The sequence below is a fragment of the Mytilus galloprovincialis genome, chromosome 3, assembly GCF_965363235.1.
Source record: "Mytilus galloprovincialis chromosome 3, xbMytGall1.hap1.1, whole genome shotgun sequence".
NCBI lineage: Eukaryota > Metazoa > Mollusca > Bivalvia > Mytilida > Mytilidae > Mytilus > Mytilus galloprovincialis.
The window spans coordinates 59,570,738-59,597,449 of record NC_134840.1 but is presented as its reverse complement, the minus strand read 5'-3'; the positions used below and the strand labels follow the sequence as shown (position 1 = coordinate 59,597,449).

The window sequence follows — 26,712 nt, the reverse complement described above, 5'->3', positions numbered from 1 at the left end:
TAAAACATTCAGCTGATTTTTAGAGTTATCTCCCTGTAATGTTTGGTACCACCTTAATGTGCCAAGTAATCATCCTTTTCAGACACACAAACTTAAATAAAGATATAGACATTTCAAAAACTTCTCCTTTAGAAAAAGCGTTTTCTTTTATCTTTTTATTTCTATAAAAATGACCTCAGAAATCTTGCAAGTCTAATAAACCTTTTGGCCAAACTAAATGGAGTTAACCATATTTTATACAGGAAATCTGAAGTAATAGGTACTTATATGTTATATAAGTTAGGTTTATACATAGTTTGATTTTAATTACTCAGTAGTCATTATTTTAGGATTTTCCCAGGATGTGTATTTTCTTTGCTGTTGAAATGAAACAGATTTATTATCATATGTCAATCAGTTAGATGTGAAGTTTATCACATGTTCTTAGCAGGAGGTCTAATTACATCAGTTCCAATACAAATATACATGTCTTGTTAATTAGTGACCACTTGTGGCATTTGGCTTCCTTTGTCCTTTGTTTCTTGATACATTAATCTGGGTGCAGTTTTAACTCCTCCCACTTAGGAGTATCCCATTAAGAAGTTGTGTATTAAAAACCTGTGTATGCTGCCTTGAGTATTCATTTATTTAAATGCAGATTAAGCAGTTATAAGAATAATATTGGCTCTAATAGTGTTTTAGCTAAAAACTTGCCTCCGACCGACCCCTCCTTTCGCCTTCAATATTGCCATGACAGGGGAATCAATCTCAGCACGGTTTATAGATTTCATTTATGAAATTTTATCACTGGTTGTTTCAAAAATTTCACTCATCCCCCAAGAATTTCTGGGGATAAACTGTCAAATTTCATACAAATTCATTCCAACACCAATTCAACATCAACACTACTAGGCTTCCTCATAGCCTCCTTATAAGCTTCCTCATTGTCTCATTATAGGCTTCCTCATAGCCTCATAGGCATGATAGCCTCTAGGAATGATAGCCTCATAGGCTTCCTGATAGCCTCATGCATTTATTTTGAACCATCGTTCCAATTGGATTGGTGTGATGTCAAGCCAGGGGTCTATACTTTGCTACTTTCAGTATGCACATAGCTAGGCTCTTGGTTTAGGCATGGAGCAAAAAATTAAATTTTTTAGCTGAGTAGTTTCCCCAAGGGCCAAATTATAATTGTGATGTATATATATAAAATAAAAGTTGTAATTAAATTATGATTTATGTTTAATTCAAACATGGATACCAATGGCATTGCTACACAGTATTTCCCAGGAGTTTATTTACAAGATAGGTTATAGCAGGAAAAATTAGGTCGATAATAATGTGAGCACTAAATCCTTAACTTTACATATCATGAGTTCAAATGGTGAGTTCTGAAAGAAATCAGGGGTAATTAAATTATTTAAATTACTATGAAATTACTATGAACTCATTATGTGTGACTTTGAGGATTTTGTTCACTGACACATTTATTAGCGAAATTGAAATATAGGGCAGAAAGTTGCATCAGGATGGTTTAATTGTCAGGTCAAATAATTTGCAAAAGATATGAGGTTGGATGTTTGCTCAGGTGTTAACACACATTTCCCTATTACATAACAGATTACCAAAGAAAAGATACAGTATAAATAACAGACAATTAAAATAAGATTAGAACAGCATCACATCAAACAGAAATAGATTTACCCGAAAAATATTTACAAAGAATCAGAACACAATGCAAACATGGAACAAATGACAATTAAACATATTCAGGATCATTTCTGAGAATTTTGTATAAACAATGTTATTATGTTACAGGTTTTACTAAACAACCAAATTTTATTCATAATAAACTAGCATGTTGGTCAAAATGTGTATTTGAAACATCAGTGTTCAAATAAAGGTCCCAACTGACAAATATGTCTGTTTATGTACCCCCATATGCAACTGTTGATCATATCCAGTATGTTATATCTTAAAAAATTGAGTTTAATTGACCATTTTTGAATATTTTTCAGCATTTTTTCATCTCTACATCTCTTGGACATAAATATTATAACATTAAGAGATGTCAATCAGATGCATCCCTTATTATTATGATTTCACTATCTTTCATAGTTAAAATACAAATGTTGTGCAGTTTTAAAAATAACCTATGGAGCATGTATTCAGTAATTGTATAAACAAAATACATATAACAAACTCATTGCATATGGCTTTACATATATAAAATTGCACTTTGCCTTAGAATGTTTTAAAGACTTATGATTCCTTTGTCAATTTTTGACACAAATGTAATCATATAATGGTAATTTAGTTGTTTGACCTAAATATGTATGAAATATTTGACACTGAACATTATGCAAATCTCTTTTAAATTAAATTTAATTAAACAGAATAAGCAGGAAGTAAATTTAACTTCCTGAAGTACTGACAATAATATGTAAAGCTTACTATTTACTGCAGCCATGTAAAAATATTTAAAACATTGAAGTATAAATATAAAAAGAATTTGTATCACAATTTTAGTGTTAGTTATATGACACATCTTTGGAAAAAAAGTCCTGAAATAACAAAGCTTTCAATAAATCTGGTGGGTCTGTGTTGGACTGTTCCATCATATCGTAGGTGGTTAAACAGTAATTTCTAATAGCCTGCATCAGATTACAAACTGTCCATCCTCTTGATAAAATGGAATCAACAGTTTCTTGTAACTACAAAAGGAATTCAAAAATTGTAATGCATATGAAGAAAGAGGCTGAATGAACATAAATACCCCAAATGTTTTGTATTATCATTAATGTCATATCATGTAGAGTACTTTAACAAGATTGCACATGCTAAAATATCTTGTCTCCTTTACTGATTATGATTGAATTTATGTTGAAAGAGCAAAAGATAAAGGTATCACATAAACTTTATACATGTATTATCATATTGATTCATAAAATGAAATCAAGGTCAAATGAACCCTGCCAAACGAACATCTACACCTTTTTAAAATAATTCCACACACCACTTGAATGAAGAAATGGACTAAATAGTTTTTATTTTTTTAACTGCAATTAAATAAATTACAATCATAACCATCATTCAAATAGCAATTCAAGAAGTTATGATTACACAACGCAGTTCCATATCAATGAATCCTAAATCATTATCCCCAAAATTTAAATATATCCCAACATACCTTGATGAGTTTGTCGTGATGAAAGGTATAATACATGACATATGGTACTCCAGCATACGATGCAGCCATCCACTGAAGCATAGCTTTCAACTGAGGGTCACCACCAAATGCTCCACAACCCCAATTACCTGTAGCAATAGGTCTACCAATATTTCTCTGCAAAACAAATTCACAAGGTCGGCTTTTTCTGTTTATTAGTATTTTAATAAGATATTGTTAGTCAATCACTGGATTTTCAGAATATTTTATTTTATATAATACTATCAATAGCAATATTACTTTTACTTGCCAATGTTGCCATGATCTTCTTGTCGTTGCTTCATGTTTCTCAACTAACAAATGTTGATTTCAATATACATGATATAAGACGTAAAAAAAAAAATTGAAAAAAAAAAATCCCATCTACACCAAATCTGTATCAATCTGATATATATCAACAATATGTCACGTAAACCAGCGTATAAAAAGGTGATTTCACTATTAATAAATGGATGACAGTTTTTTTTTATAATTTCTGTATAATCTATGCAGAATTGACTACATAAACATGTTAAAAGAATAAAAGTTTATGCCATTATCAAGTCTGTAGTTCGTTATCACATTAACCTATTGTCATTGTATTTTTATATTTTCACACCACTGAGCACATTGCAAGTCTTCTCAATATTGATATGTATGTTTGTATTTAACTAAAGACTGTAAATTAACCTTTACATGGGTGTTTTTGGTTTTATTTGCTGCTTTACAGATGTTTTACTTATGTCACTTATCATAGACTTACCCTTTTTGTGCTTTCCTTTTCTCGTCTAAATACATTAATAGATCTCTGTAATACATTAAGTGCCAGTACATCAGCAAATTCTTCTAGTCGTCTATATGGAACATCTAATGCATCAGCATACTCATCTGATTGGCTATGTGAGTCATCTTCACCTTGGACCTCACTTTCCTTCTCGTGGATTTGATGTCTTTGTATCCAATCATTATTATCTTTTAAATCAGAAAAAGCTTGGCACAATATCTCAGCAGCAATTTTTTCAGCGTAGCTGTCAACGTTATAATTTTTATTAGAAGTGGAAGTTTGACAAGTTGGCACTGCTCCACCAAACATAACCTTAAAACTATCGGCAATTATATTATGTGATAATTGTTCAGCAAAGTTAGATAACTCTTCCAAGGGTGGACTTGGTGTGGATGAACATAAGGAATACAATGAAGTTTCACTACCTATTGATTGACCTTGTTGGCTGTACAATGAACTTTTACTACCTCTTTTTTCAGTAAGTCTCTCTGATGATTTACTTTTAGAATGTTTAGAAGATTTTGCTGATCGCCTTCTTTTTAGACTTCCCCTTGATTTTGGTCTACGAGCTAAGAGTAGCTGTTCTTCAAATTTGGCTAAAGTCTCATCTTTAAAACCACTTATACTGCTACGCCATGAATGACTAGATGAACCACTTGTACTTCTGTTTGAAGAATCAAATAGGTAAAGTTCTGGAATTTTACATTCTGTCTTCATTAGCTCCTCAGCAAATCTGCAAGATAAGTAATTCCAATAAGTTTAAAGCTGTCAAATTTAATTCTACTTTCATGAAATATAAAAAATAAAAATTATAAAAATTTAGCAGAAAGAAACTTTTTTGTTTATAAAAAACATCATTTTATTAGTTTTCCAAATTCCAATTTAAAAAAAAAGTTCATTCAAGTGGAAAGCAGTAACAGTTCAAAACAGTGCAGTCACTTCATCATTTTAAAGAAGAAGAAAAAAATAGGCCTCCATTCAAACAAAAGTCCTTTAACCTTACATCAATTGCAAATCCTAAATAAACTTGGGACAAACTATTCATATTTCCATTAGACCTATAATTAAACAAGTCAGGATCAAGAACCAGCAGGCTTGTTCACTCATATTTGTTAATCAACTTATAAATAAGATATAAAAATCACTACATGATTCAATAGTATAACCAATTTCTCATATAAGTATATTCACTCACTTAGATAAAGTTTCATCATGGAAACCACATGACTCTCTTCGATACTTTCTGGTGAAATCAACAGAGTTACGACCATCTTCACAAATCTCTGCTTTTAAAATGGCAATATCTTCATCCGTTCTACTGATCTTTTTCTTTGGTCCATCGCTACCATTTATTGAATCTTTTAACTGTCTAGCTGCTTTATTTGACATTTGCAGAGGTTCACTGCTACGTCTAATGTAGCTTCCACCGTTTGTGTTTCTTTGAACTTCTACAAAAGCAGTTGTCAAAAGGTCTCTCGAAAGAGAACTTGCATAAAAGCTAACTTTTCTTTGATTTTTGCCCACATACTGGTCAATTTTGACTTCAGCGGGTCTTTGATTATTACTAAAGCCATCAGTATTGTGCTTTCTCCTGCCTTTTATATCTATAGTTGGACTTTTAACTCTTTCTATGTTATTTTTCACAAGAATGCTATTGCTAACTTTATCTGCAGAAACTGTTAATAATGGAATACTACCCAGAGTAGAATCAGAATTATCATCTGTCAATTCAACAGACTCATCTCCATACAAATGAATACTACTTATGGGTTGCAAAAAATCTGAATCACCAAAGTGTTTAACACTAGGAGATTCTGAATGGTTGGAATAGCTATCAAAAGGAGATGAAGAACATTCTGATACTGATCTGTTCAATGTGTCATCCTCATTCATGTCAAATCTATCATCGTCCTCAGTTAAATATTTCAATACTGCCTCACTCATAACATCATACACTATGTTTGTTGCCATTTCATGGCAGCGCCTTTCTGCTTCTTCTCGTTCTAAGTCAGCGGTACATGATTGATGCTTAGCACCAGAAATACTGGAAATATTTTGACTAGTTGATACTGGAATGTTTGATTCTGAAAAAAAATTATGAAATTCTTGTCTTATTTCATCTCTGAAAAAGTCATCACAAAATATTCTATCCATAAAATCATGGGCAAACTTTCTAGCTGCCACCATGGAAATTTGAGAACCCTCTTCAGGGTTCTCGGAAGATTCCTCTTCTGAAAGTTTTCTTGCTTTAGGTTTATTTATCACAGATAAAGGTGCATTGTTATGAAATTCAGTCATGATAGGGGACATTGACTGTAAAACATTGGCAGCAGTAGTTGTACCCTCAAACAATATGGACGACACTAAACTTGCAGCAAACTCTCCGACTAAAGGATGAAATGTTTCTTCTTTAATTGTGTGTTGCTTCCCTAATAATTGTTCACGTTTCTGAAAATTCTCGTAATATTCTTCGAATTCTGAACTGAAATCTGAACTATATCTAGTGCTACAACTACTTCGTCTAGAGCCTACATCACTTAGATTTGAACTTCTACGTCTCAGACGCAAGTACCAATCCTTTAAATCAACATCTAAATGGTCCATGCCATCGTCTGGTGGTGGCTTTTCATTGGTCAAAGTTGATGATGATGATTCCTCTAAATATTTAGTATCTATATGAACTTGCTGTGTTTGGCCTTTCCCTGACATTTCAGAACCTGCTTCTAACAAAGCAGAGGACATTATTTCTACCAATAAACCATCTGCATAGTTCAACAAAGATGATGGAACTGAAACATAAATATTCTATTGTTTTTTAAAATACATTTCATTAACATTCAACATTAAAATGATGTACAAAATTGCTGTAGACATCACATCTAAGAATAAATTCCTTAAGTGTATTTCTCCCTTAAATTTCCTAATACCATAATTAATATACTCTCTATTTTTTTGTATCATAACATTTAAAGTTATACAAGTAAACATAAAGGAAAAGATTTACACATGATATTTCACTTTACTCCAATGTCATGGTTTTGGGCTAACTTCACAAATGGATAGAACTTTTGCTCAGTGGCATATATATTCCAGTACGGTGCATTGAAACCACTATCAATGTTTATTTTACAGAAATCACAAAATTATATCAGATTTATATGAAAACCTGTCTATATTAACAAAGCAACTGCATGGTCTGCCTTGTGTTGAATATTTAAGTAATGGAGGGGCTAGCATGATTTCCAGAGAGACAATTAACCACCAGAGACACTAGGATCAGACTGTAAACAACTATAGGTTGGAGATGTGAAACTATTCAAGCTGTAATCCTTTTAGTCTTCAATGGATAAGTGTCCCATTGCTAATTTTACCATATCTCCTCACTTTGACATAAATTCTGAAAGTTTATATACACTTCAATTGAAATGGTAGGCAGAAGATGTATATTTTTTTATATACCAGCTTACTTTCTTAGAGTTCATCAAGATTCATTTGTGCATTTTATCATTTTATCTTTTTATCTTTCACTGCCTATACCTTTTCATTATTGCAATAAAAAAAGATTTATTAAACTAGTTCATCCTCAAATATATTGTATAAAATTCTAAAATTTAACAAACCAACAAAATATACTTTTCTCATACAAGTACATTGTACATTGCATTCTAAAAATACTATATTCTTTTGCCACATCTTTTATTATTACCATTGCCAGTATTGGTTTCATCCTGTTGTTCTAATTCCTCCTCAGCAGCTGTCATGTATTCCTCTTCACTTGCTGACTCCTTCCTACTTTCTGATCGGTCATGTGATAACATTCTCTTAGCCAACTGTTCACAAGGATATACAGTTGTTCCCCTATCTACTTTAGCTGAGAATCCCACAAATGCCTTGTTAAGGTCTCTAAGATAATACTGTTCTGAGTATTGACACTTAGCATTGTTTCTAAATCTAACAGCATCTATTGCACATAAAGTAGTCATTAAATTGCCATGTTCATCCACCTGAAAATAAAATAGAATCACTTCTTTAAATTACATGAGCCATGTATATACTATAAATATAAAGAGTAATTTTAATAAATAGTTGACACAGCATAGGTTTTGGACACAGAATGAATGTGGTCTAATGAACTTAAAATATTTTTTTTGTCTTTGAGCAATCACTATGCTGTTGAATATTAATCCTCTCAAAAAAATGTTTGAAGAAATTTTCTTTTTATTTATGAAATCTGAAATGAGAAAAATTAACCCCCCCCCCCACCATTTTTTTTTCACATCCCCCTTTCCCTTTTTTCAAAACTGATCTCAATTCAAATTTCTAATGGAGTTTGCAACAATAACTACTCATTTAAATACATCATAAAATATTAAAATGTAACAAAAAGTGCTTGTTATCACTGAATGGTAAAGAGTGTTTTAATTTATCAGTTGGTAGTAAAAGTGAATATACATTGTGCATTGTATAAAACAATGATTTAAGTTGATTCAACTACTATTCTGGACAAAGAAAGATAACTCCAATCAATTGAAAATTTCTTGCTATTGCACAATATTGTGCAATTAGATATTTCTTGCTATTGTCCAATACTGTGCAATTGAAAATATTTGCTATTGCACAATACTGTGCAATTGAAGATTTCTTGCTATTGCACAATACTGTGCAATTGAACATTTTTTGCTATTGCACAATACTGTGCAATTGAAGATTTCTTGCTATTGCTGAATACTGTGCAATTGAAAATTTCTTGCTATTGCACAATACTTAATATAATAATTTTGGATCCTGATTTGAACCAACTTGAAAACTGGGCCCATAATCAAAAATCTAAGTACATGATTAAATTCAGCATATCAAAAAAGCCAAAGAATTCAATTTTTATTAAAATCAAACTTAGTTTAATTTTGGACCCTTTGGTATTTAATGTAGACCAATTTGAAAACGGGACTAAAAATTAAGAATCTACATACACAGTTAGATTTGGCATATCAAAGAACCCCAATTATTCAATTTTTGATGAAATCAAACAAAGTTTAATTTTGGACCCCGATTTGGACCAACTTGAAAACTGGGCCAATGATAAAAAATCTAAGTACATTTTTAGATTCAGCATATCAAAGAACCCCAAGGATTCAATTTTTGTTAAAATCAAACTAAGTTTAATTTTGGACCCTTTGGACCTTAATGTAGACCAATTGGAAAACGGGACCAAAAATTAAGAATCTACATACACAGTTAGATCCGGCATATCAAAGAACCCCAATTATTCAATTTTTGATGAAATCAAACAAAGTTCAATTTTGGACCCTTTGGGCCCCTTATTCCTAAAAACCTGTTGGGACCAAAACTCCCAAAATCAAACCCAACCTTCCTTTTATGGTCATAAACCTTGTGTTTAAATTTCAAAGATTTCTATTTACTTATACTAAAGTTATGGTGCGAAAACCAAGAATAATGCTTACTTGGGCCCCTTTTTGGCCCCTAATTCCTAAACTGTTCAGACCTCAACTCACAAAATCAATCCCAACCTTCCTTTTGTGGTCATAAACCTTGTGTTTAAATTTCATTGATTTCTATTTACTTATACTAAAGTTATTGTGCGAAAACCAAGAATAATGCTTATTTGGACCCTTTTTTGGCCCCTAATTCCTAAACTGTTTGAACTAAAACTCCCAAAATCAATCCCAACCTTTCTTTTGTGGTCATAAACCTTGTGTCAAAATTTCATAGATTTCTATTTACTCAAACTAAAGTTATAGTGCGAAAACCAAGAAAATGCTTATTTGGGCCCTTTTTGGCCCCTAATTCCTAAAATTTTGGGACCAAAACTCCCAAAATCAATCCCATCCTTCCTTTTGTGGTTATAAACCTTGTGTTAAAATTTCATAGATTTCTATTCACTTTTACTAAAGTTAGAGTGCGAAAACTAAAAGTATTCGGACGACGACGCAAGACGACGACGCCAACGTGATAGCAATATACGACGAAAAATTAAAATTTTTGCGGTCGTATAAAAAGAATCAGTAGATATAAACAATTATGTGACAATGTCAAGAGAAACATGTTAGCAACCAAAATTCATAGTGTTTTTGGTTACCTTTATATAATTGTTTAATGGGATAATGGTCTAGATTTATTACTACTTCAAATGTCCCCTTATTTGTTGATGTTCAGAATATTTCATAGCAGTATTTATGACTTGGATTGTCTCCAGTTACAAATTGAGCGGTTTGCATTATTGCATACATCATATTCAATTCAATGTTTATTTGCACTATTATTTATCATGTTTTTAGGAATGCTTCATTAATTTAAGGCAGTCTGGTTCTTTTGCATATAAAATTCCTGAAATAAGAAACAATCAAAATGGCAATCTGTTAAAACAATCATTCAATGCTGGAAAATATACTAACAACAAAGTCATTGTAATTACCTACTATAACAATAGGCATTGTAATTGCTTATTTTCTATAGCAACATAGTCATTGAAATTATTTAGGTATCAACCATAGTAACTGTCATTGTAATTATTTAATTTCTTTAGTAAGAAAGTCAATGAAATTATGTTATTACTATAGTAGAAAATTCATTGTCATTATTTAACTTTTAATGTAACAAAGTCATTGTAATTATTGAACTTCTATAGTAACAATGTCATTGTAATTATTTAACTTCTAAAGTAACAATGTCATTGTAATTATTTAACTACAGTAGTAACAAAGTCATTGTAATTATTTAACTACTTTAGTAACAAAGACATGTTATTATGTCATTGTCATTAATAAACTATTTACTCCTGTTTTTTTTTTTACTGAACAATAATATAACCATAAAGTCTAAACAAAATACTGTTTGTTCTAAAAAAAAACCCACCTGTCATGCAATTAATTGAAAGCTTTTATAGCCAAATTTGAGCAGACTTTTTATCATGGCTAGCGGTTTTCATTTATGTTCACAGAGCAGTCAGTCCTGTACATGTACAAATCAAACAGGGAGAAGTGAAGACCCAACAGGGAGACTTCTGGGAAAATCGACAGATCGCATTTATACTTTTTAAGAATAAAATTTTCTAAGAATCTAGACCTTTTTGTTATTTTTCTAATAATTTTTGCCTGACAATTGCTAGGGTAGTGAGTCCTTGTCTTGCCATGCATGTAGTCTGAATTTTTTTTTTATTTACTTGTGTACATATGCAAATTGTCAAAAAATATCATGACATAAGGACCATAAGTTAATGGCATAAGAGCTATGGTTGTTCTGGTAAGTCTGAATGAATTGAAGATTTGACATGGATCAAATTATGCTGCATTTCAAAGATTTTAAAATTAAACCAAGTCCAAGAACCTTTTAAAACAAAAATAATAATCAATTAAAAGTCAAAGTACGGTTTCACTGTCTTTCATTGCTAAGGTTAAGATTAAAAAATATATTTGTTCTTAAAATAATATTTAATAGGAATTCAGAAAGAAAACTGTTTGTCATGTGTTGAAAACGTAAAGTAAAACTCTGTTATTTCAAATCATCTGCAATTGTTTGCAGTATTATCACGGAAAATGCCCATTTCCAAAATCAAATTGCCGTTGGAAATGTATTTCGTTGATTTAAAAACACTAGTGTGTTTCAATATGACTAAATCACAAAAAGAATAAACATAGTAAAAGTTATTTTTCATAACCAGAATTGAATAGGTACTTGTAAATCAAAAACAAATATGGTGCGATCTGCATAAAAAATTTGTACTTTATATTTTCCTAAAATACGACTTTGCAAGTAAATAGTGCCGTTCCTTATCAAATTAATGAGCAAATAGTCATTAAAATACTATTTAAAGGACCTTTAGCTGAAACAAAGCACATGTAGCAGTCTGTAAAACCAAATCCTGAACAAATAAAAACCGACTGTATTTTGTAGTTTATAATCATTGTGCTGGTTCCCGGCAGTGTACAAACTTTGAACGTAATAAAATACAAGTGGATACCAGTTGATAATATTCCGTTTTTGAAAAGAAATCTGAAATTTTTTATGGAGCATCACATTTTGTCAGTAAATATAAGAAAATCAAAATTAATAGTGTAAATCAATATGGATTAGGTAAATGATGAAAGTTGAAAAGATAAAAGGGCGCCATCTACAATTTTCAATAACAAGGATGGCGGACAATAAACAAAACAAAATCGAGATTTTTCTTGTTTATTGCTTATAGTACACCTGGGCAAGCAATTTTTATGTGGGAGTATACTATGGCGAAGAAATCGGTTCTGAATTCGGGGAAAATATGTTTTGAATTTCAATACTTATCAGTCGCTTACTTTTGGATCGAGAATTTCTCAAAAATCAAGAGGCGACATTGGGGAATTTTACTGAAAATCGAGGGCGACATAAACTTCTCCCTGGAGCTTCTTTAGAGCGAAGAGGGGAGACCTAGAGCGACAAAGTCGCTCACTTTGCCTGGTGTGGTCACCCCTGCAGCAGACTTAATTAATTGCTATATAATACCTTCCAGAACTTCATGGATGAGTAAATGTTAATAATGTATTTCCCAAGCAATTCAAATCACTTATATCATATCATTATATAATATAATCATAACTGCGGCACACTATTGTTCATATACTGTTGAGATTCTGTAAAACCACAAAAATCAAATTAATCTGTATATATATGCTTTTGATTTGTCATGTGTCAAAATAGTTGTGATGACTGAATTAACATGTTATAAATCAACTGATTTTCTCCAGTCAGCCACAAAAACAAATTTTACAACAGTATATAAAGCATTCAAGTACTTAACAAGTAATTACCATTGTTGCCTCTGTAAAATCTCCTTCATATTCTAAACTACTAGCATATCCACTTGTCCTTGAAAACTGTTCATAACCTTGTAAAATAATGGCTTCATTGTCCTCCATAACTTCCATAAATAGCATTGAAGTTAACAACTCAGGACAAACAGAAAACCGTATTTCTTCCTAAAATGTACAAACAGTTCACATAAAAACAAAATGTATAATAAAAATATTCCTATAAAGTACATATAATTCATGGCTCTCTAATATCATTTTCTACAGTGAAAAATTGGGTATTGACCTAAATATATATGTAAAAATTTAGGCAAAAATAAATTTAAATAAAAATTTACTGAGAAAAACAGCTCAAATTAAATTTTCAAAATGATTGGGAGAAAATGCGAGATTTTTATTTACAGAATCAAGGCAAATTGGAGACTTATTTTTCATTTGAAAGGTCATTTGACTACGAAAATTATTTAGATTTAAAGTACCCACAAAAACATTTGTTAACAAAATACAGACTCAGCAATCACTGTTTAAGAATAGAAACTGGCAGACATGAACGAATTACCAATGTATGTGGTAAATATGAAATATTACCTCGACATGAGAAGTTATGTTTATATTGTAATTCAAATTGTATTGAAAATGAAATGCACTTTCTTCTGGAATGCCCTCTTTACAATAACCTCAGAAGAGATGTGACTGATTATATCAAAAAATACCTCAGTTTAGATAATTCAAACAGAAAAGATCTTTTTTCATGGATCATGATTAATGAAGATAGCAGATTTTTATCTATTTTATGTGCATACCTTGATAAAGGCCTGCAACTTAGAAAATCAGAAAATTAGTTAACTTAAATACTCTAAAAGATATCAAAATTATCTCCCCTTGACCACTGATTCTTTCCTCATGCATTTGAATTATTATTTTATGTTTCTTTAATCACTCTGTAATGTTTATGTCATGTTGTAACTAATGTTATGCTCTTAATGGGCCCTTTAATTTGGAAAATAAAAATATCTTATCTATATCTTATAAAGTACAAATGACTAAAGCTCACAAATTTTTACAAATTAGCAAAAACTAAAAATATCTTCATTTTCTGTCAGAATAAAAATTGTTGCTTTTACAAACAGTTCACATAAAAGCAAAATTTATAATAGAAATATTGATTAAAGGTGGTACTCATGTCAAAGACCTTGAAAAGAAAAGCAAACATACACTCTACTTATTAAACTATATGCCATCATTGTTTCCATATTCAAGTTAGGGGTCATCCTATTTATAGCTTGACTGTGGAGATTTTTAGTGTTTTTATTTTCTTTTAAACTTTTATGACTTATGGTCTAGGTAGACAATGGTGAAAGCTAGTGTCTGAGTGATCATTTTTAACTAATTTAGTACCACCATAGTTTGTGCATATATACTTGACTGTCTTGTTCCTCTATTTTTTTTTTTAAAGAGACAGATATTAGTGGTTGGTGTGGTCAGTTGTATTAACTTGTAATGTCCAATATCTTTAGTAATTGCTCTTATCTTTTATATGCATAACTAGATTGTTTCTATTACATGCAACAGTAATGGATTTGAACCTTGTCTGTCTTCATATTGAGTTATATTATTACAATTAAAATGATGTCCATACTAAACACATGCTACTCTTTTAATAATATGAAATAGTGTTTGTAAAATATAACACTACAATTAAAAGATAGGTTTACCTGTACACGGCCTTTAGATAATACTCCTCCACCAATATACTGGTTTGCAAAGTCAACCTGCCACATAATAAAATATATTATTGTACAGAAGAAAAAAAACAATTCATGAAGAATGCATAAGGAGTTTCTATCTCACAGTTGATACAATATTCATGAAATTCCATTTATCATAATTTCTTTGATAAATGGTTGCTGCTATTCAATTAAAAGTTCCAAGTGGTATTATTAAAGTTAAAGTTGAAGGTGGTTGATTGTAATCAATGCCACAGATGACCCCAATCTACAGTCCCATCCTCTTTTCCTTCATTGTGACATCACTGAATGAGACTTCAGATTTATTCTTGCAAGATCAGAGCAACTAGTAATACATTTGGCACAAGGGAGCTTTAAGAGCCCCTGAGTTCATCCTCAGTTTATTTTTTTTGTCAGGGTTTGTATTTGGTTTTCTATGTAGTACATGTATTTTGTGGACTTGTTTGAACCAACACCAAATTTGAAAGAATCTCTCTTGGTGGTAATATATTGAATATACTTCAAAATTACATGAACTGTTGTTTACCATTTTTATATAACATCAGTTCAATTCATCTCTATAATATTGTTTTATCTAAAACTGTATGAAATTGTCCTCACCTCTATTGCACTACACCCAGCATCTTCTATAACACCATCCTGATGAACTATAAGGGGACATAACTCTACATCACAGTTCAACCATGTGTCCATACAAGGTAGCTCATCCCATGGAATTACCTTGATAAAATTGTCGAAGATAGTCATAAGTATAACTTATTTAGCAGAGCATTACATGACAACATTACAAAGTTTGACAAATCATCAAATTTCTTTAGCTTAAGAAAAACTACTATAACATATTACATTATTGTAGTAATTAAACCATTTTTAAGATATTATCATCACATACTGAAAATACAAAGTTCTCTTCATGTACAAATGGAAATAATTATTTACCTGTCTAACAAATGTAACACTGCCCTGAATTTCAAATCTCCTGTCAGCTACCTTCTCAAAGTAATTCAAAACACATCTCAACTTTGCTAGCTGGGATGATCTGAAAATAAAAATTTACAATATCGAATACATATACATTTACTACCATTGCAAGGCAAATCACATTCAAACTCTTGTAATTAACTCCTTGCAAATTGTATATGTAATAGAGTGCATTTAAAAGTAACTTATAAGACTTAAAAATACAATATCAAAACTTTCATTTTTAATTATTTTTGTGAACAATACATTGTAAATAAAGGGATGGGCTTTAGCCCATGATACGCCCGTTGTTAGAAAGACAACGGGTGTATAAAAATGGCAAAAAAGACTACAATGACAATGAGGAACAGCAAGAAGTTAACAGGGAAAGTGAAGATGGTGAAAGTGACTCTACTGAAAGTTATGATCTAAATGAGGAAGTAGGTGATGAAAGTAAGGATTTCATTGACGACGGGCGTATAAAAATGGCAAAAAAAGACTACAATGACAATAAGGAGCAGCAAGAAGATAACAGGGAAAGTGAAGATGGTGAAAGTGACTCTACTGAAAGTTATGATCTATATGAGGAAGTAGGTGATGAAAATAAGGATTTCATTGATGATGAAGATAAAGATTTCATTGATGATGAGGAGGCCTCTTCTGAGAATGAAAATGAGGATTTTTCTGATAATGAGGACAGTGATTACAGTGAAGAAGACACTGATGATTAAACCTAGTTCAGCTTTTCAATATTTAGCATAAAAATCAAATATCATTAACATTGGCATATAACATAGAAGTCTTCAATGCAATATAAGGAAAGTGATATCACATTCAAACTCTTGTAATTAACTCCTTGCAAATTGTATATGTAATAGAGTGCATTTAAAAGTAACTTATAAGACTTAAAAATACAATATCAAAACTTTCATTTTTAATTATTTTTGTGAACAATACATTGTAAATAAAGGGATGGGCTTTAGCCCATGATACGCCCGTTGTTAGAAAGACAACGGGTGTATAAAAATGGCAAAAAAGACTACAATGACAATGAGGAACAGCAAGAAGTTAACAGGGAAAGTGAAGATGGTGAAAGTGACTCTACTGAAAGTTATGATCTAAATGAGGAAGTAGGTGATGAAAGTAAGGATTTCATTGACGACGGGCGTATAAAAATGGCAAAAAAAGACTACAATGACAATAAGGAGCAGCAAGAAGATAACAGGGAAAGTGAAGATGGTGAAAGTGACTCTACTGAAAGTTATGATCTATATGAGGAAGTAGGTGATGAAAATAAGGATTTCATTGATGATGAAGATAAAGATTTCATTGATGATGAGGAGGCCTCTTCTGAGAATGAAAATGAGGATTTTTCTGATAATGAGGACAGTGATTACAGTGAAGAAGACACTGATGATTAAACCTAGTTCAGCTTTTCAATATTTAGCATAAAAATCAAATATCATTAACATTGGCATATAACATAGAAGTCTTCAATGCAATATAAGGAAAGTGATATATGATTATGGGTTTTAGTAATTCTATGGCTGCTTTCCAAATTTTATAGTAGTTTGAAAGAAGGTAATTTTCTTGGGGTATATTGCTCATAGTTAGATTCTGTTGAACACAGTAAGGAATCCATACTAAATTATACAAAGATGTATGCAAAAGTTGTTCAAATGGTGCTTAATATGGTGGATAATGTTTATTACCTTTTTATTGTTTAGAATATTCACAAGATGATCATATTGATAAATGTTTAGGAGACTTGATTTGCTTATTTTTTTCATAAAATGACACCCTTTAACATTTAAGGAATATTTGGTCACATGTTAGGATTTTCATGTTGTCACTTGTTCACTTATTATGTGCTATTGTAGACTAGTTATGTTTTATAACATTTTTTATTGCACTCAACCCTTCCACCGAAACCGAACTCTATAAAAAAAGCTGCAATGCTAAGGTATCATTTGTGATTTCAATTGCAACCAATTTTAACAAGAGTAAATCATCCTATATGCAAAAAACAGTATTTGATTTTTATCCATAGCTTAGATAGTAAAAATGTTATCATAAAATGATATATGCCTCAGGGAACAGTTAGTATCTCAGGGACTGCTAATGTGCTTTCATCCTTGCAACCATTCAATAATAGTACAAACGTATGACATTCATGGAACCTATTTTTTACAAGAAATTTAATGTTTTAAATTGAACTAAAGATTTTACAAATTTTATGTTTTAAATTGAACTAAAGATTTTACAAATTTTATGTTTTCATCAGATTTTATTAAGTATTATTTGTTACATCAATAGATATAAACAATTCACCAAAGTTTCATGGACATTAGTGAAAGCCTTTTTGAGTTATTGTCCGAAGTGTTAAAAATCCCCCTTTTTTTATGAATAAAGCCCCATAAATCCAAAACTTAAAATCTGAAATTTATAAAAATTGAAAGGGAGCTTACATCAATAGATATAAACAATTCACCAAAGTTTCATGGACATTGGTGAAAGCCTTTTTGAGTTATTGTCCGAAGTGTTAAAAATACCCCTTTTTAGCTCACCTGGCCGAAAGGCCAAGTGAGCTTTTCTCATCACTTGGCGTCCGGCGTCCGTCGTCGTCGTCCGTCGTCGTCGTCCGTCGTCGTCGTCCGTCGTCGTCCTGCGTTAACTTTTACAAAAATCTTCTCCTCTGAAACTACTGGGCCAAATTTAACCAAACTTGGCCACAATCATCATTGGGGTATCTAGTTTTAAAAATGTGTTCGGTGCCCCGCCAAACCAACCAAGATGGCCGCCATGGCTAAAAATAGAACATAGGGGTAAAATGCAGTTTTTGGCTTATAACTCAAAAACCAAAGCATTTAGAGCAAATCTGACTGGGGTAATATTGTTCATCAGGTCAAGATCTATCTGCCCTGAAATTTTCAGATGAATCGGACATTCCGTTGTTGGGTTGCTGCCCCTGAAATGGTAATTTTAAGGAAATTTTGCTGTTTTGGGTATTATCTTGAATATTATTATAGATAGAGATAAACTGTAAACAGCAATAATGTTCAGCAAAGTAAGAACTACAAATAAGTCAACATGACCAAAATGGTCACGATCTATCTGCCCTGGAATTTTCAGATGAATCGGATAATCGGTTGTTGGGTTGCTGCCCCTGAATTGGTAATTTTGAGGAAATTTTGCTGTTTTTTTGTTATTATCTTGAATATTATTATAGATAGAGATAAACTGTGAACAGCAATAATGTACAGCAAAGTAAGAACTAAAAATAAGTCAGTATGAGCAAAATAGTCAATTGACCCCCTAAGGAGTTATTGCCCTTCATAGTCAATTTTTAACAATTTTCTTAAAATTTGAAGATTTTCAATAACATTTTCCACAGAAAGTACTGTTATAGATAGAGATAATTATAAGCAGCAAGAATGTTTAATAAAGTAAGATCTACAAACACATCACCATCACCAAAACACAATTTTGTCATGAATCCATCTGTGTCCATTGTTTAATATTCACATAGACCAAGGTGAGCGACACAGGCTCTTTAGAGCCTCTAGTTTTATGAATAAAGCCCCATTAATCCACAACTTAACATCTGAAATTTATAAAAATTGAAAGGGAGCTTACATCAATAGATATAAACAATTCACCAAAGTTTCATGGACATTGGTGAAAGCCTTTTTGAGTTATTGTCCGAAGTGTTGAAAATCCCCCCTTTTATATGAATAAAGCCCCATAAATCCAAAACTTAAAATCTGAAATTAAAAAAAAACGAAAGGGAGCTTACGTCAATAGATATAAACAATTCACTTAAGTTTCGTGGAAATTGGTGAAAGTGTTTTTGAGTTATTGTCCCAAGTGTGGATGACGGACGGACGGACAACGGTATACCATAAGTCCCATCTAAAAGACGGGCGTATAAAAAATAAATTCTACTAACATAGGTAATGCCAAGTTTTATCTCAATATTGCTTATAATTGCATCATGGAAACATGTAATATCAGTCTTTTTAATTAGGTCTGTATTCTACCTATAGCCAATCAACCCAGTACTTATCTTTTTTCCTTCAGAACATCATCAACAAATAAAGAAGATGAAATACTTGTGAACTTAGATCAAAAGTAACAATTACTACTTGAAAAACATACAATTCTGGAAGATACTTGAAAAAATTGGTAAAGTTTATATCTTTCAGCTTTCTCCTAGGGCCTCTACACTGTCTTGGAAATAAGCATAGAAATCCACTGGCTAGTATACTGGCAATGCACTGCTTATTAAGTACAGTTTCACTACCTGAAAATAGACGATGTTAAATGAGTATTAATGATTTAGATAAATTCTATGATCATGAGGCAATAGTATGGTGTGAATCTTAGGTTTCGTAGGAAAGCTGTATGAGAATATACATAAGATTCAATTCCTTTGGTGAATATCAATTAATGATGATAAATCGCAACTTTTATTAACATTTTCAAATATTATATGTATAATTATTTCCGTCTTAAAATAATAACAAGAGGCTGTCACAACGACAGCAAACCGGATTTATTAACATTTATTTGTGTCCAGGCAATATCACAAGAACCATAACTGATGAATGCTGAAAGTGAAAATCGTCAATATCAAATTTGACCTCCATTTTGTAGTCAGTATCAACTAAAAAATTTGAAAAGCTTAGATTGAATGGTTCATTAGTAAATGCAACAACGTGAATGGAAACGCCATTTTACGATCTTTCAAGAACCACAACTCCTGAACGGTAAAAGTCAAAATCGTCATTATTGAACTTGACCTCTATTTTGTCATCAGTAACAACATATAAAAATTTCAAAAGCTTTGGTTGAATGGTTTATGAGAAAATGCACGGACACGACTGGAAACACCATTTTTCAATCTTTCAAGAACCATAACTCCTGAACGGTAAAAGTCAAAATAGTCATTATTGAACTTGACCTCCATTTTGTCATCAGTAACAATATATTAAAATTTGGGAAGCTTTGGTAGAACAGTTCATGCGTAAATGCACGGACACGACTGGAAACTCCATTTTTCAATCTTTCAAGACCCATAACTCCTGAACAGTATAAGTCAAAATCGCCATTATTGAACTTGACCTTCATTTAGTTGTCAGTAACAACATATTTAAATTTTAAAAGCTTTGGTTGAACGATTCATGAGTTAATGCATGGACAACATTTGATTGCCGCCCGCCCACCCGCCGTACATCCCCAAATCAATAACCGACATTTTTGTCACAAAAATCCGGTTAAAAATGGAATATTTACCTATTTGTTGTCTACTATACAGTACACCACTCAGAGGAACAACATTTGGAAGTTCTAACGCAAAATCAACTATAGCTGGGAATGTAGAACGCAGAAATGTTCGCTTCTCAACCTGAGATGCTGTCTTCTGTAAAAACTCCACTAAACCATAGAAAACACAACTTTTAAAATGTATTCTAGATGAAGATTCTGATTCTTCTTTACAAAGATTGACGATTTCCTGATGCTTTGTGGCCCATTCTCGTAAACTGCATGTTGGATCCTGAACACAGTTTTTCAAGTTTTCCAATCCATCTCGTATGACATGCCATGTTGGTAAGTGACAGGGCAGACGTAATGCGTCAAAAGCATCATCATTCATTGTGTTAACTTCTTACAATGTAAACTCCATTTAAGCATTCACGACCTAAAAAAAACAAAAAGATACATTGTTTAAAAAAAAAAACTTTTTTAGAGTACAGGTTAATAATGTGAATTTTCACGTCCAATACCTTAACATTAAATACTTCATGATGTATCAGTTTGTAAATTTTGTTTAATATATTTTTAGAACACCATTTCCTTTCCTTTCATTAATGGCTATTATCGCCTATAATTATTTATAATGGATGTTATATGTCTTTTTGTTCAGTATTGATTTTATATTATCTATAGGAAACCAATTCCATACTTTTTCCACAATTGATCATTAATGTACCATTTTAGTAATACATATATGGTATTTGTAATTACTTGTTACTATTTATAACTAATTCTAATTATACTCTATTTATAAAAAGATACCTTCCTCTAACCAACAAAGTATAAAGGCTAGTAGGACAAATGCTTTTTTTATTGGTTTTTAATTGTCTATCAAAAATCTATTTAAATGATTTATATGTATTTTTTTGTAACTTAACATCTGTTCAGCAAGCAACTGCTTACAATCAATGTTCATGAAATAAGAGAGTCACTTCAAATTATAAACAATTTAATAGATAAGGATGAAAATAAAAAAATATCATTCTGAAAACTATTACATTCATGATTTGTATTACTTTGAAACCTAGCATGTCAAACTAAGCCACATTACAATCATACATTTTCTTTCTAAATAAAGTTTGTGATTCTGAATCCATCATTGGGCCTGTGTACTCAAATACAATCAATCTTAATTGACTTAATTGCCAGTTTTCCTACCAAAGGTGGGTAGTTCTCTCAAGTACTCCAGCTTGGTCTAGCAATAAAAACAGACCACCACGTAATAGCACAATAGTGTTGAAAGTAGGGTTAAACACCAATTAATCAATCAGAAATAATTTTTTAAGACTTTAAACTGTAAGTTAACATGTTCATTTATTCATCCCTCCATTATCATAACAGAGCAGTGAATCCTGTCACATCCTGTCACACAAGATCTGGTGAATTATTTGAAAAATACATGAATTTTGAACATCAAACACTAATTAAATATGCACTGTGTACATTTCTTTTTGCATAAAATGTGCTTGGTTTAATCATGGAAGTAATATCTAAATATTACTTCCATGGTTTAATTCAAGGAAAAAATTATAATTAACCATCTATCAGACTACCACCAAACAACACAAAAAAACATATGCAACTTTTGTCAAGAAGAGATGAAAATTAGAATTATACCAGTAAGGCCACACTTAAAAATGTTTTGGTTTGCCCAAACTGTACCCAAGGGTAGAAACCATGGGTAGTAGGTAGGTATTTTCTTTTTTTTCGGCAGAGAGAAATTAAAGTGTCAGAGGTTTTTTAAGTCTTCATACTATCTGATAAAAAAAAATTCACATAAAACCAACTAAATTTTATTAGTAGATTTTCATCCAAATTTTTGAAAAAAAAGGGTCGGAGGGGAGGATTTTATTTTTTATTATATATGAAACGCTCTTGTGACGTGTTCCTCATATATGCAAGTGTAATAAAAAGCTTATATCACATATATATACATGTATAATGAATCAAACATAATTTTTCAAATTCTTAAATACATATATCTCTGATTGGAAACCACTGTTCTACATGTAATTGCGGCTTTACAAACCTATTTTCAGTATACAGCAAAAAATTTGGAGAAATGCTCTTCGGTTGGACTACCTAAACTAAATTTATTTTGCTTTCTAATGGATGGTTTGTAGTTGCATTAAAATGAAGCAAATGCATTGATATGCAACACAAGTATTTGGAGTACTTGATAAAATGAAAACTCATTTGTTTAATGACTCTTTTGAGGGTATTCGGACAGAGGGTGTTTGCTGTTTGTCAACAAAAAACGACAGCCATGGATAAATCATGCTTGCTATATATTAACACAACGTGAATGTTTGCCAACTTTTTGAACTCCATATACGGTCATAAATTGAACAAAATCGTGTCAATTTCTTTAATCCAGTCATGTTTTTGTACCAATGTGGTCCACCATTTTTTTGTTTTGGATATCATTCACAGTCCTAATTGCCTGACACAAAATCATTGTTTAAATAAAAAAAAAAATCCATGGCTTTCGAAATTTGCAGAAATTTGTGACATACCGTGATGTGTGTTCTTGGACACGTGTTATTCGTAACCCGGATATTTCATGCCCTTTTCGTGTAATCAATCTCGATTCTCGGTAGATGATGTTGTCATCATAGAGCAGCAGAATATATCAACTTGCTCATTTTAAATTACTCAAAGAAATACAAAAACCAAAATTTGAAACAGGAAGTTTTTAATGAAAAGAAATTTTCGACAGTTACCGGTGATAGAAATGAACAAAATCCAAAATCGTAAATTTTTCAAAATAAAAAAATTGGGCAAGACGATTTCAGAGGTGCGGGGATGAAAATCTATCAATTAATCTTAATAAAAGATTTTCAGAAGGCAGCTATTTTCTGCATATATAGGGTTAGGGAAAACAAACATTTTCAATTTAAAGCCTTAAAGAATGCAAGTGAGGTCTAAATCAGCGCTACCTATATTGTCTTAATACCATTGTACTTAGGGTTTCAGAATATCTATTTTCAATAGACATTGACTTATGGGACACAGTAATATAATCTCAACAGAAATGAGATGTGCCAGTGCTTATACATTTGCATATGAAATATCATTGACCTACATCATGGCCACATGTACCACTAGTGCATCCCCTTAAAATGACCTGATCACAAACGAACTCATATTTAAACTAAACAAAGTAAATAAACCACAACTGAGAGAGTAGGGACCAATAATCTAAAAGAAAGTGATATGTGTGTCAATGCTTACACAACTACATACCAAATATCATTGATATACCACTAATGGTTCCCGTAAACTGACCTAATCACCGATACACCTTATTGCTATTTGTCCGCCATTACTGAAGGTCACACAGGTTCCTGTAAAATTTTGACGTCATAATACAAAATATCTGACGCCACAATTAAAAAGTGATTGTTGCTTGCTGTCAATAGTTCAAGCAGGAAATATTCTGGGGTCAGCCGGGATTAGTGATAAGGTGTATTAAACATTGATGATGCTGACTTTTCTAAAGCCTCGAGGAATAGCATAACTAAGTCTTGCCTTTTTGACTTTGACAAAGCCTGGCAATAATCCTTAATTAGATCAATATTTTGATTTTGCTTCTGTAACATTATAAACATGATTAATGGATCAGTATAATTATTGAAATGCTACATAAATGAGGAATGAATGGGAAGAAACCGGGTCCGTTCGCCCCCATTCATGTTCGCGTCCAACCATGTTCCCACCTTTCACTTTCGCATCCTACTCGTTCGTATCCAATTTTTTATTGGTTTCATGATTAATGACTTTGTAACAAGTTTTGGAAAATAAATTTCTATAGGTATAATTTGTTGTCATTGTCTCAAAACAAAGTAAGACGTTTTTTTTTGTGTTGAATAAATCTTAATCATGTTTTGGATATTGTATTGTTGAAAAAAATAAAAATAATCAGTTTCTAAGTACAGTGAGATTCTGTCATCGTTTTCTTTTTGTTGTGTTGAATAAATCTTAATCATGTTTTGTTAAGTGTATTGCTATAACTTTATTTCATTGTTTCAAAATAAAGTCGGAGATTCTGACACCAATTTTTGTTGTTGTGTTTAATACATTTTAATCATGTTTTATCATGTATAATTTGGAGTTGAGTATGACATCCATTATCACTGAACTATTATATATATTTGTTTAGGGACCAGCTGAAGGACGCCTCCAGCAGGTGCGACAATTTCTTGCTGCATTGAAGACCTATTGGTAACCTTCTGTTGTTGTCTGTTCTGTGGTCAGGTTGTTGTCTCTTTGACACATTCCCTATTTCCATTCTAATCTTATTTGGTTAGAGTATTTCTATAATTTTTTGATTCATTGTTTCCAAGCTGTGAAAAACAATTATCTGTTTTTTTTCATTTTTAAAAAATCTTTAATTTTTTACTCATACCAAGCTTAAAAGATCTTAATACATGCAGTATTTACATCAAAGCAATTTAAAACAAGTCATGATTTTCTTAGTCTTCTAATTATTCAATAAGAATTTGCTTTAAAATTGGGTGCGAATGTGAAGGGTACGAACGAACATTCCATGCAAACGTGTAGGGTGCAAAAGTGTATTGGGTGCAAAGGATACAGATTGGTGGCACCCTCATGACAAATAACTTTATGCATTAAAATGTCACGATAATGTGAACAAATTTATACTGTGTTAGCATATCAGAATGTCTATGTATTTATTAAAAGACACTTCAGACGCTCTTATTTGAATGATCATACTGCATAGTGGTGCTGGGACAACTTCAGAAATTATTCATATTTATTATCTGATGATTTTTAGTTTTATTTTCACCTGAAATGATCAACAGCAGAGTGACATACATATTATACCACTTTGAATTAACATATTTTTGGAGGGAATACTATTATCTATTTGTGTTATATTGTAACAAAATGTTAAGTTTATGTATTACTAGAAATTATGCTTGAAAATGAGCCCCTTCTCACTGTCAACATTGTCAAGTCAACTAGATGTGCGCATGAATGGAGAAAAAAATTACTTCCGGGCAAAAACCTGGGGACTGTTTCAAGATGTGCTTTCCTCATTGATATAAAGATATAGATGAATTTAAAGTTATAGAATTTAGCCTACGCATCAACAAGCAACAATCGGTCTTGAAATTATAAGTCTAGAGGAATGAAACTGCTAAACAAAACCCGTCTAAAATACCTACAACAGGTCTGAAAAATACTAAATAGCCGTGAAAACTGAGCCACACCAACTGGTTATAACTTGAGCAAGGACGTATGTTAGGTATACCACTGAGAGACATATTATAATATTGTATTATATGTCTCTGGTTATACGTCCTTGTCATAAGTTAAAAAATCGGTACATAAAGATTGTATAACAAATTAAGATATTTTTTTTAACTTTCACATCAAGTGGATATCAATTTCGAGTAAATTTTCCGACATAATTTTGAAAGAAACGAAGAATTTTTGGCCTTCTTTTCCCTTTACTTTAGAGTTTAGGTTCATTAATGGTTATGGTTAGGTTAGGGGATGTTTAAGGTTATGGCTAGCTTTCAGGGTTAGGGCTATCATGTATTGATATAGCTATTCTCTACCCTACATAAATGTAGATAAAAAAGGTCAATTAGCAAAAATACCGAATTCCAATGAAGTTCAAAGAGGAAACTCAAGTCCCTTATCAAATGGCTAAATAAAAAGCTCATACACATCAAACGAATGGAAAACAACTGTCATATTACTGACTTGGTACAGGCATTCCTTATGTAGAGAATGGTGGATTAAACCTGGTTGTATGACAGTCGCATAAATTTATATTGACAACAGAGTGTGAGCAAAACTAACAGACATTTTATAGTGTGTCTTTCTACGTTGTGATGTTACACTATTGGTTCAGATAAGCCTTCGGTTGAAGGTGTGGTACCA

General features: G+C 31.6%; 1 protein-coding gene across 1 annotated transcript; it reads right to left on the bottom strand.

The window, feature by feature from the left end:
* Positions 1-1,203: 1,203 nt before the first annotated feature.
* LOC143068481 (uncharacterized) lies at positions 1,204-25,811 on the bottom strand. Its single transcript, XM_076242576.1, has 12 exons — positions 25,728-25,811; positions 20,776-21,181; positions 19,639-19,783; positions 15,460-15,559; positions 15,121-15,240; positions 14,488-14,544; positions 12,773-12,940; positions 7,678-7,975; positions 5,167-6,760; positions 3,951-4,704; positions 3,170-3,325; positions 1,204-2,693 (listed from the first exon to the last, which is right to left on the bottom strand). The coding sequence occupies exons 2-12, from the start codon at positions 21,134-21,136 to the stop codon at positions 2,511-2,513; spliced, it is 3,936 nt and encodes a 1,311-aa protein (XP_076098691.1). The 5' UTR covers positions 21,137-21,181; positions 25,728-25,811; the 3' UTR covers positions 1,204-2,510.
* Between the last annotated feature and the right edge of the window lie 901 nt (positions 25,812-26,712).